At 46.3% G+C, this 12,084-nt stretch overlaps 1 protein-coding gene, 1 long non-coding RNA gene and 2 other non-coding genes across 12 annotated transcripts; 1 reads left to right on the forward strand and 3 right to left on the reverse strand.

Annotated features, from left to right (window-relative positions):
- Positions 1-614: 614 nt before the first annotated feature.
- On the reverse strand, positions 615-7,328 carry nifk (nucleolar protein interacting with the FHA domain of MKI67). Of its 9 annotated transcripts, none has more exons than XM_036132638.1 (9): positions 7,089-7,328; positions 4,525-4,653; positions 2,927-3,035; positions 2,613-2,848; positions 2,426-2,536; positions 2,170-2,315; positions 2,032-2,104; positions 1,550-1,612; positions 615-1,333 (listed from the first exon to the last, which is right to left on the reverse strand). In XM_036132638.1, exons 1-9 carry the CDS (start codon positions 7,212-7,214, stop codon positions 1,130-1,132), a joined length of 1,197 nt encoding a protein of 398 aa, XP_035988531.1. In that variant the 5' UTR covers positions 7,215-7,328; the 3' UTR covers positions 615-1,129. The 9 variants fall into 9 exon arrangements, with proteins under 9 accessions (XP_035988531.1, XP_035988530.1, XP_035988532.1 ...); XM_036132637.1 differs by having other exon boundaries at positions 2,381-2,536; XM_036132639.1 differs by having other exon boundaries at positions 2,170-2,309; positions 2,501-2,536; positions 7,089-7,327.
- On the reverse strand, positions 1,390-1,514 carry LOC118561022. Its single transcript, XR_004929729.1, has one exon. It is a non-coding gene; the product is annotated as a small nucleolar RNA ACA64 (small nucleolar RNA).
- On the forward strand, positions 2,100-2,570 carry LOC118561012. The gene is made up of 3 exons (XR_004929721.1): positions 2,100-2,179; positions 2,214-2,388; positions 2,504-2,570. It is a non-coding gene; the product is annotated as an uncharacterized LOC118561012 (long non-coding RNA).
- Positions 4,358-4,489, reverse strand: LOC118561021. The gene has a single exon (XR_004929728.1). It is a non-coding gene; the product is annotated as a small nucleolar RNA ACA64 (small nucleolar RNA).
- Positions 7,329-12,084: the final 4,756 nt, after the last annotated feature.

The following is a 12,084-nucleotide window of genomic DNA, read 5'->3' on the forward strand; positions in this document are numbered from 1 at the left end:
CTTTACCGACCAAAACATCAACAATAACCACATTATTATTATATAAAAGACTCAATGAATGGATTAAAACATTTGTCATCGTTTGTGATACATTACAGTTTCTCACATATTTACACACACACAGCAAATAAAGCTGGTTCTGCTTCCTAATCAGAACATTCTGGATTCCCACTGGGCAGCAACCCTGGGTCCTCAATCCAATATGGCTGCCAGGCACAGAGCAAACTGTCGTGAGAAGTTAGTTTATTAGAAGCGTGTGGTTTGCATCAAGCTGGCTAAGATGTTAACGGGTCGTTGTGGGCTAACAGCAGCTAGAACCACGGTGGTTCTGGTTCTGGAGCAATTGGAGCTGCTGGGGCAGCAGATAAACCTCAGAGCTCTGAACATTTTTCTAACTGCTTCCACCGACAGGAACATTTTAGACTTCCGACACATCAGATGTGAAGATGTTCTCCTGCAGATGAAGTGGCCGGTCAGGTTCTCCTGTCCCTGGTTCTCCTGTCCCTAGTTCTCCTGTCCCTGGTTCTCCTGTCCCTGGTTCTCCTGTCCCAGGTTCTCCTGTCCCTGGTTGATGTTCTCACACATCATCTGCCATAAATAATCAGACACTTTACTGCGTTTAATCTTTTTATTAACATCTGACTCTAAAATATCCAACATGTTAGTTTTACACAAAGCCAGAACAGCGGTTCTGTGATGGAGAACGTCCAGAAGGTGAACGGGTCATCAGTGACCCGTTCACGGCGCCTTCCAGAACCTTGATGGGGTTCTGTGGCGCTGCCACACCTAGAGTGGCCACCAGGGGGCAGAAGTGCTGCGGTCAGCCCGATGAGCAGCACCGGTACCGGAGCAGCCAACACCAGAACACGCTGTGGTTCTGATGGACGCTCCAGCAGCTGCCAGACGGCACCACTGCTGCCCCCTGCAGCTCATCACTGGAACCGGACCGGAACAATCCTTAAAGAGCTCAGAAACCGGGCCGGGGCGCTGGGCGCTGTCAGAACCAGAGCCGGGTCAGCCGGTTCTGTTCCAGTCGGGCCAGAGGAGCCCAGCAGCAGAATCTGGATGGTTTGATTGTGAGCGGTTCTGCCTCTGGAGCAAAGTCCAAGTCCGTGGAGACCCAGAACCCTCACTGGGTCTGCGGGTCTTCCTCGTCGCTCTCAGAGTCTTCCTCCTCCTCCTCCTCCTCTTCCTCGCTGTCGTTCTCCACCACAAAGCAGTCGTCGTCCTCCTCCACCGCCGGCATGTTGATGATGATCTCGGCGTCTTCATCTTCATCGCCCGCCGTGGTCTTCCTCCTCTCCAGGAAGGACGGCGTGCAGAGGGGCGTGGTCTGCAGAGGAACAGGAACAGGTTAGGAACCGGTTAGGAACCGGCGCCGCCGCACCGCCATGTTGGGCCGTGGGTTTCATCGCGCCGCCACGCCGCCACGCGATGAGCTTAACGGCCCGTCGCTCTGGGCCCGGTTATCTGACCCGGCGCCACGGAACCGCCGCCGCTCATTTTCAGACCGGGCCCTTAGAACCGAGGGAACGTGAGCTGCTCTTACGTCGCTGCAGGAGGAAACGTTCACCGCGTCTGTGGCCTGCTTCTTCTGGGGAACCTGAGCCGCCTGGACCAGAACCAGAGGAGAGAACCCGTTAGAACATTAACCCGTTACGACCCGTTAGAACATTAACCCATTAGAACATTAACCGTTAGAACCCGTTAGAACCCGATAGAACATGCCTTGGTGAATTCTGCCAGAACCGTTCCAAACTGCTTAGAATGGACCTTGAGGACCAACAGGTCCCCAGTTGGGTTTTATGACCCGTCTCTCATGGCTGTTGGCTTCAGAACCAGAACCAGAACCAGAACCAGAACCGAAGGTCCGGCTTAAAACCTTCATCCAGTGATCTGGAGGTTTCTGGCAGCCTCAGAACCATCAGTGGGTCCAACAGAAACTAATGAAGGCAACAAAGTGTGATCCTGCCAGAACCAGGTAATGAACCAGAACCAGAACAGAACCGGACCAGAACCAGAACTACGTACGAATCCAGGGAAGTGGTAGTGGAGGCCGTGCTGGGCCAGCTTAGCCAGAACCAGGTAACGGACCAGAACCAGAACCAGAACCGGGCCTACGTACGAATCCAGGGAAGTGGTAGTGGAGGCCGTGCTGGGCCAGCTTAGCCAGAACCAGGTAATGAACCAGACCAGAACCAGAACCAGATCAGAACCGGACCAGAACCAGAACTACGTACGAATCCAGGGAAGTGGTAGTGGAGGCCGTGCTGGGCCAGCTTAGCCAGAACCAGGTAACGGACCAGAACCAGAACCAGAACCGGGCCTACGTACGAATCCAGGGAAGTGGTAGTGGAGGCCGTGCTGGGCCAGCTTAGCCAGAACCAGGTAATGAACCAGACCAGAACCAGAACCAGATCAGAACCGGACCAGAACCAGAACTACGTACGAATCCGGGGAAGTGGTAGTGGAGGCCGTGCTGGGCCAGCTTAGCCAGAACCAGGTAACGGATCAGAACCAGAACCAGAACCAGAACCAGAACTACGTACGAATCCAGGGAAGTGGTAGTGGAGGCCGTGCTGGGCCAGCTTAGCCAGAACCAGAACCAGAACCGGATCAGAACCAGAACTACGTACGAATCCAGGGAAGTGGTAGTGGAGGCCGTGCTGGGCCAGCTTCCTGCGCAGCCTGGACTCTCTGCGCAGCAGACGCTCCGTCATGGTGGCGATCTGCTCCGCTGAACGCTTCCTGTTGTAGCGGCTCACCGCCGGGTCACACGGACGCTTGAACATCTTCTGGGAGCCCACGAAGAGCTTCTCATGGACCTTCTCTGGAGGAATCACCTGACCTGCAAGACAGCACGCCAGTCAGAACCCACCCGACACCAGAACCGGTCAGAACCAGAACCAGAGCGGATCCTACTCACACTTGATGAGCCGCTCTCCCATCAGATAGTTGTTCATGGTCTCAGCCACGATCTTTGCCACCTCGTCACATTCAAACTCCAGGAAGGCGTAACCTTTGCTTCCTCCGGTCTGCAGCACAGAAGAAGAAGAAGAAGAAATGAGCGCCGCCACGCTTACCTGAAACAATCAGCCGGCAGCACAGGTGAGTCCCGCCATTCTACAGGGACTGCAACAACCTGAAGCTCATCACATAAATGTATCATGCAGGTGAAGATCCTCAGTCAGCAGGTCAGGATCATAATATTACTAGATTACCAGGATCGACCCAACAAAGGTTAAAGATAAAACAGCAGCACTTTTATTCTGACGCTGAAGACGTTCCTCTTCCATCCAGGAAGCTTCTCAGTTCTAAATGTCTGCAGTAGTGAGAAGTTCCAGCTTTATGGACCTGCAGGCCTCCTTAGAGCTTAGGTTCACCTGGAGATGGTCGCTCCTCGTTAGGCTCCTCGTTAGGCTCCTCGTTAGGCTCCTCGTTAGCCTCCTCGTTAGGCTGGCTCCCAGCAGGAATGCTGTGGTCACACCATGGAGATGTGAAGGAATCAAACCTTCAGCTGTGTTGGAAGTTTCTGAAAGTGGAAACCTGAGTGGTCCTCCTCTGGTTAAGGTTGGTTTTTCTCACTTCATTAAATGTCTTCCTTCTCTCTCCAACCATCTGTCCTCTCTGTCCACGATGTGAACATGTTGGTCCTCAGAGAGTGTCCTCTGTCCCTGAGGTGGACAGCAGAGTCCTCCTGAGGAGGTAGCTCACCTGTGCTGAGCCGTGTGTCTGTGGAGACGTCGTTTGGTTTCTCCATCATGAAGATCAGAACATTCCTCCTGGGAGCCAGCCTAACGAGGAGCCTAACGAGGAGCCTAACGACTCTCTCTGTGAGGGGTGACCATCTCCAGGTGAACCTCCAGGTGAACCTCCAGGTGAATCTCCAGGTGAGTCTAAGCTCTAAGGAGGCCTGCAGGTCCATAAAGCTGGAACTTCTCACCACTGCAGACATTTAGAACTGAGAAGCTTCCTGGATGGAAGAGGAACGTCTTCAGCTTCAGAATAAAAGTGCTGCTGTTTTATCTTTAACCTTTGTTGGATATATTATGCACACTTATACTAACCTCACTGAATTTGAAATGAATTCAAATATCATGAAACGTTAAAATGAACTTTACTTTGAAAAACCAACACTACCTGCTCCTTCCTGTCTGCCTACATTAGCGATTTTTTTTCTTTTCTTTGAAACAGCTAATTTTTCTCGGTTAAAGGCGACTTTACTGGAAGCAGCAGCCAGAGCTGAGTTCCTGCTTCCCTCAGCGTCGTCTCACAGGCACAGCAGCTGCTGCTCAAAGCAGACCCCCCCAGCAGCATGAATCACAGACGTGCTGCTGATCCCCCCCCACTGAGGACGGCGTGTCGGTACATGGGTTTCATCAGTCTGCTGACGGACAGAGCAGGCCGTGAGCTTAATGTACCAGAATCCTGTCGGCCCGGTTATCTGACCCCAGAACACGGTCAGAACCTGCGGTCATTTTCAGACCGGGCCGATAAGAACCGGACCTGCTGGTGCTTCCTCACCTTCTTGCTCCTGGAGAGTCGGAGTCGCAGCACCTTCCCAAACTGCTCGAAGTAGGACCGGAGCTGCGGCTCAAACAGCCCCACGGGAAGATGGCCGACGTACACCACGCCTGGAGTCAGCCGGTTCCCCTGAAGAACAAACACACCGAGGACAGGGAGCTGTTAGAGCAGGGGTGTCAAACATACGGCCCGCCAAACAATTTAGTCCGGCCCGGTGGCTAAATGCATTATCATTATTAAAAAAAAAAAATGTGGCAACAAGAATTGTTGTCTTAATGCCAAAAAGAGCTCATCAGATTTGACTTTCACAAGTGGAGCAGTACTGCTTTTGCCATAGTGCTCCGCTTGATTTATGAATGTGAATAGTTTTATTATGGTTCATGCGGGGAATATCTCAAATGATATGGACACTACAATGGGAAAGTAGGAGAGGAAAGGAAGAATAAGAAAAAAAACAAAAAGGTGAAAGAAAGAGGAGATAAAAGGAAGAGAATGAAAAAACAATTATTGAAAAAAAACATGTACTTCGTTTGATTGAAAATATGCAGTTCCTATATTGTCCACGAGGGGCGCTGTGCTTTAATCAGCATATGGTAGCACTGAGCTTTTTCTTAAAAACCATTTCCTAATTTTTATCTGTTTGATGTATTTTGTCATGTAGGACAGCGTTTTTAAGTTCCAAAAAATGTGAATAAATGTTTTTCAACATTGTATAATCACTGTGATCAGTTCTTATGCATAATGCACAAGTAAAAGTAAAAGTATTGTTGAAATTGCACATACTTTGTTAAAAACGCAGAGGTTATTCATAATATATTGTGTAAAAGTGAAATTCGTTTAATATAAAAATCAACAACAAGTCCACTTTTATTAGTTTAATCTTGCAATGAGTTTACTCGTGTGGCCCCTAGAGATCAGATTAAGCTGAATGCGGCCCCTAAACCAGAATCAGTTTGACACCCCTGAGGTAGAGCATCCACGAGTTCTGCCACGGGTCGTGGTAATAAACCCCAGGTTGCTTTAAACCTGATCAACGCTTTCTCACAGGTATCTGAGCTAAAATAGTTTAGAATTAATAAGATCAGATTTAAATATGTTAATTGATGTTTAAAATGCACATTTTTAAAAAGGTCCTGTAAAATGTTTCTAGGGTGGAACTAATGTTCTACGGGTTGTTTAGGGTGGAGCGATATTTTCAGTTACACGGCACAGCGCGCTGGTTTCCTGTCCGCGGTGCGTTCAGCCAAGACTTTCATATGGAAGACGGTGCTTCTAGGGCTGTCATCAAATATTTTAGTAATTGATTATTCTATTAATTGTTCTGTAGATTATTCAAGTGATCGGGAAAAAAAACAGAAATACACCGGCTACATAACGTCAGCGTAACGTAGCCGGTGTATTTCCTCCTTCACAGCCGATGATTCTGTGGAGAGGAGAAGTTTCATGGTGGGTAAGTCATTAAATAAAGAAGTTTCCAGTAATATTTCTGTTTTCATCGCCTAACAGTGCGAGTCCTGACCGTATCTGATTATAAGTCGCATATTTTAGTTTTTTAGCTCGTTACGTCATCCACAGCGCTTTGTTGTTGACGACTCTTATTTCGGGATACTTCCAGAAGTGAACTTTGACACAGGATGTTGTTTTTATTTTTATTCACTACCAAACGCGTCTGCAATAAAAACCTGAATCTAATTTAGGAGTCGTGTAGCTTAAATAAGTGTGTTATAGTCCGTATTATGGTTCTGGTGAACATTTATTGACTGATTAAAAGGAAAAGCTAACCTAAACACAGGATGCGCGTAAGCTGCTGCGCTTTCCTCTTAACGGCGGCGCTGCCTCCTGAGAGGAAGAGCTGCCGTCCGTCTCTGTGGGAGAACAGAGTAGCTGGACTAGCCGCCCTGCTCCTAAAATAAGAACAAAATAAACGGAACCTCCAGGCTGCCTGACATGAACTTTTAGCTCCTAAAATAAGAACAAAATAAACGGAACCTCCAGGCTGCCTGACATGAACTTTTAGCTCCTAAAATAAGAACAAAATAAACGGAACCTCCAGGCTGCCTGACATGAACATCTAGCTCCTAAAATAAGGAACCTGGAGGAGTTCTACTCTGTGACCCGTTAGTCCCACCCCAGAGGGAACGATGACCGACATGTGGCTCAACCAATAGAAGAGGACATTCCCCCGGAAGAGGGACAGAGGGGGCGGGCCAGACCAGGCATGAAGGCCTCTGATTGGCTCTTTCCGTTCAGACCGTACGGCGCGGATTGGCCAGAGTTTTTACAGGCCTGCAGCTTCCAGAGATCTAATTTCTAACCTTGTTCTGAATACAGAACGTATGGACTAGTTTCTGGATGGAAGGCCAGGGTTAGCCAGTAGAACCAGAAGCGTTCCTCTACAGCTTTAATGACCTCCGAGGTTCTGGATCAGCAGCTAAAGACCACGAGGTCGGGTCTGTGGGGAACCCCGCAGCTACAGCAGGAACCCCGGCGAGGCCGACCATAGCTGTCCTTAATTATGGATATCTATGAGGCCTGCGGCCTCGAGGGAGAGTCCGTTTGCTCACCTTGGGGCCCCGGTTCTTCTTCTTCACCTCCTGGACCTTCTTCTTAAACTCGGCCTCCTGCTCCGGGTTTAGCGCCAGCAGCTCCTTAGGCCGCTGGGACGCGGACTCGGCTTTGCTCTCCGTCATTTCTGCTCAACAGCCCCGCAATCTGCCACGCTAGCTGGCTTATGGAGTCTCCTCTCCACCGCGCTCCTTCCCCAACATGTGCCGACAACAAGGACTTTCTGAGCATGCGCGATGACGTGTATCCGGTCCGGAGCTGCAACGCAGCCCACTGATCAGAGATCAGAGATCGCACCGCCATGACGTCAGCAGAGATGTCTGCTATGTTTTTGTTTTTTTACTTAAAGTCTAAAGTCAGCGATAATATAAAAAATAACCGAATAAACAAATATGCCAGGGTTATGTCATAATAAACAAGTAGAGTAAGGAGGAAAGACAAACACATATATGCGCTGAGGAGTTTCATATATACATGTGTATATATTCTACAAATAAACATGTTCTACAACATTAAGTTGTCCAGAATTCTTAGTTGGTAACAGATTGCTGTGATGTTCTCTGCCTTCTGCTGAGAAGAGAGATGAATAATGTGAGAATATTGCTTGACTTCAATTAAATTAACATTAAGAAATGTCTGGGCTGACTGCAGACCCCAGATCGGGGCGTGGCTCAACGTTGAGGGCGTGTCTAAACGTTTAGCCCCGCCCACACGGAGCCCCGCTAGACTCCATTTGGAGCGCCCTCTGGTGGCGGAAACAATTCATCACATTCACAAACAGCAATGCATCACCTATGGACAGTGTTTTTTTATTTGAATACATTTTTTTGCAGACAGAATATTCCACTAACTGAAAAAAAGTGATCAACAAAATTACAAGAAAATCACAATCAACACATTCAGGCTTTCAGCAATGTGTCTGAACAAAGAGTAAGCAGAAGTAAATAAAAGTACCATCAACGTTTTAAAAGCATGCATAAACACTTGCAACAAATTTTAAACTAAATACGGAAGGAGGTTGGAACCACAAGAACCGGGACATCACCATGATCTGCCAGAACATTTGGTTATTTTGCTCAGAGAAGGAGAAAATGTTTTAGTGTGGATGATAGAAACTGTAGTTTTTCACAGATAAACTGATGAATGGTTCAAACATTTGATTTATAGACAAATAAATCAAATGTTTGAACCATATAACCATCAAATGTTTATAGACCTACTGTTGCTATATATATATATATATATATATATATATATATATATATATATATATATATATATATATACATATATATACATATATATATATACATATATATATATACACATATATATATATATATATATATATATATATATATATATATATACATATATATATGTATATATACACATATATACATATACATATATACATATATACATATAGATAGATAGATAGATAGATAGATAGATAGATAGATAGATAGATAGATAGATAGCAAAGTTGTAATACTTTGTTGATTTTCGTGTTGGTTGATACTAAAGTAAATATATATTTCTGAAAAGAACTTTGATCTTGTTATATTATTCCTGGAGGTTTTTCCTTTCTAGTTTTGGGAGTTTGACTTTTAAATTGCTCTGAAACTGCTTTGATGGACTACAATGGAGATTAGAGCAGCATGCAAATGAATGTAAACAATGAAGGACCGTCGCTACCTTCCACCTGTGTGTTGTTGGCCTTACTGGTTGAACAGGTAGAACAGGTACCTGTTATGGACTAATGAAGAATAACGCTATAACTACTATTATTACTTTTTAACACTCTGAGGGCTCAGCCCCACAAGAAAAGCTGCAAAGGTGCCAGAAATAGAGAGAAAGCTTTTCTCATAACCCTCCAAAAATGAAATGATGAAGCCAGTTGTCTCAGAACCAACAGCAGCTCACCTGGTCACAGGTGAGCCTGGCAGAGACCCGGCGCTCCCACTCTGCTTCCGCGTTCAGTTTTTTTTACTTTATTTTAATCACGAACATTCAAAAAGAGAAGATAAGAACAGAAAACAGAGTTTATACGCAGGTACACTATCTATGGGCGATAAAAACAAAAATATTATAACGTTAAAATCACACTGGTGCTCGAGGGTTGATGTAGTTTCAATATTCGTATTTTATTGTAAGCACTCTATAATAAAAAATTAAAGACATATAAAAGGTCTGCATTATTAAGGTCACTTTTCTCTATTCCCAACAAAACCTTTTTATTCATAAAAGTAATGTTAAAATTTCCTTGACAGAAGAAGTTTGTCATTTCTTTAAGATTCTAGTGTAGCAACAGCCCTGAAACAGAGGAAGAATGCTTTCTTCATGAATTTAGTCCCATTCACATTTTGTTATCAAGAAGCTTTAACCGCATAACAATTGTGAAAAATTAAAACGCGATGTCTCTCCTTTTATTGGTTATTAAATATTTCTTTAGTCCGCTTGCAGTAAATGTTAGATGGCAGAATACGCACAGAGGAGAAAAGGTTTCTTAAAGTTCTGTTATTTGTTTTCTTAGTGAAAATGTTTATTTGTGGTGAATATAGTATATATTAGATTATCTATAATATAGATGGTGCCTGGATGAAAACGGGCCGTAGGATCATGATGTCCTGCAGGTAGAGCTGACAGAAGCTGTGAGGCTCACCTGTCAGCGTTTCCCTTTGAAGTAACAGGAAATTTAAATACTGACAAAACAGTAAGATAACAGATGAACATCTGGATTTAGGAATTAGATATATTCCCCTTTCAAACCATTTTTATATTAAAGATTGTCCTGTTTTTATATTAATGTCATTATTCCAGATGTAATAGTTATGGGGAGAGAAATTGTGTTTCTACATGAGTGACAGGCTTAACAACGTCTGTTTATGGGACAAAGATAATATATAAATAATAGATAAAGTCTATTTTGGTTACACTGTAATTACAGTTCCAGGTGAGTCTACAGGTGAACCTTCAGGTGAGTCTACAGGAGAATCTACAGGTGAACCTGCAGGTGAACCTCCAGGTGAATCTACAGGTGAACCTCCAGGTGAATCTACAGGTGAACCTACAGGTGAACCTACAGGTGAGTCTACAGGTGAGTCTACAGGTGAGCCTCTAGGTGAATCTACAGGTGAACCTCCAGGTGAGTCTACAGGTGAACCTCCAGGCGAGTCTACAGGTGAACCTCTAGGTGAATCTACAGGTATACCTCCAGGTGAGTCTACAGGTGAACCTCCAGGTGAGTCTACAGGTGAGTATACAGGTGAACCTCCAGGTGAGTCTACAGGTGAGTATACAGGTGAACCTCCAGGTGAGTCTACAGGTGAACCTCCAGGTGAGTCTACAGGTGAGTATACAGGTGAACCTCTAGGTGAGTCTACAGGTGAATCTACAGGTGAGTCTATAGGTGAATCTACAGTTGAACCTCCAGGTGAGTCTACAGGTGAGTATACAGGTGAACCTCCAGGTGAGTCTACAGGTGAGTATACAGGTGAACCTCTAGGTGAGTCTACAGGTGAGTCTATAGGTGAATCTACAGTTGAACCTCCAGGTGAGTCTACAGGTGAGTATACAGGTGAACCTCCAGGGGAGTCTACAGGTGAACCTCCAGGTGAGTCTACAGGTGAGTCTACAGGTGAACCTCCAGGTGAGTCTACAGGTGAACCTTCAGGTGAACCTCCAGATGAGTCTACAGTTGAGTCTACAGTTGAACCTCCAGGTGAATCTACAGGTGAACCTCCAGGTGAATCTACAGGTGAACCTTCAGGTGAGTCCACAGGTGAGTCTACAGGTGAACCTTCAGGTGAGTCCACAGGTGAGTCTACAGGTGAATCTACAGGTGAACCTTCAGGTGAGGCTACAGATGAGTCTACAGGTGAACCTCTAGGTGAATCTACAGGTATACCTCCAGGTGAGTCTACAGGTGAACCTCCAGGTGAGTCTACAGGTGAGTCTACAGGTGAACCTCCAGGTGAACCTCCAGATGAGTCTACAGTTGAGTCTACAGTTGAACCTCCAGGTGAGTCTACAGGTGAACCTCCAGGTGAGTCTACAGGTGAACCTCCAGGTGAATCTACAGGTGAACCTCCAGGTGAATCTACAGGTGAACCTTCAGGTGAGTCCACAGGTGAGTCTACAGGTGAATCTACAGGTGAACCTTCAGGTGAGTCTACAGGTGAGTCTACAGGTGAACCTCTAGGTGAATCTACAGGTATACCTCCAGGTGAGTCTACAGGTGAACCTCCAGGTGAGTCTACAGGTGAGTCTATAGGTGAATCTACAGTTGAACCTCCAGGTGAGTCTACAGGTGAATCTCCAGGTGAACCTCCAGGTGAGTCTACAGGTGAGCATACAGGTGAACCTCCAGGTGAGTCTACAGGTGAGTATACAGGTGAACCTCTAGGTGGGTCTACAGGTGAATCTACAGGTGAACCTCCAGGTGAACCTCCAGGTGAGTCTACAGGTGAATCTCCAGGTGAACCTCTAGGTGAGTCTACAGGTGAACCTCCAGGTGAACCTCTAGGTGAGTCTACAGGTGGGTCTACAGGTGAACCTCCAGGTGAACCTCTAGGTGAGTCTACAGGTGAGTCTACAGGTGAACCTCCAGGTGAGTCTACAGGTGAATCTCCAGGTGAACCTCCAGGTGAGTCTATAGGTGAATCTACAGTTGAACCTCCAGGTGAGTCTACAGGTGAATCTCCAGGTGAACCTCCAGGTGAGTCTACAGGTGAGCATACAGGTGAACCTCCAGGTGAGTCTACAGGTGAACCTCCAGGTGAATCTCCAGGTGAGTCTACAGGTGAATCTCCAGGTGAACCTCCAGGTGAGTCTACAGGTGAGCATACAGGTGAACCTCCAGGTGAGTCTACAGGTGAACCTCCAGGTGAACCTCTAGGTGAGTCTACAGGTGAACCTCCAGGTGAACCTCCAGGTGAGTCTACAGGTGAACCTCCAGGTGAACCTCTAGGTGAGTCTACAGGTGAACCTCCA

Source organism: Fundulus heteroclitus, unplaced genomic scaffold (genome assembly GCF_011125445.2).
Source record: "Fundulus heteroclitus isolate FHET01 unplaced genomic scaffold, MU-UCD_Fhet_4.1 scaffold_53, whole genome shotgun sequence".
Lineage (NCBI taxonomy): Eukaryota > Metazoa > Chordata > Actinopteri > Cyprinodontiformes > Fundulidae > Fundulus > Fundulus heteroclitus.

Bases quoted from the DNA above. Each gene is read 5' to 3' on its own strand.
- nifk (XM_036132637.1), bottom strand. From the start codon at position 7,214: ATGACGGAGAGCAAAGCCGAGTCCGCGTCCCAGCGGCCTAAGGAGCTG. The intron at 4,654-7,088 runs GTGAGCAAACGG...TTTGTTCTTCAG, and splicing joins AGAAGAACCGGGGCCCCAAG to GGGAACCGGCTGACTCCAGG. The intron at 1,613-2,031 runs GTACGTAGTTCT...GTTCTGGTCCAG, and splicing joins ACTACCACTTCCCTGGATTC to GCGGCTCAGGTTCCCCAGAA.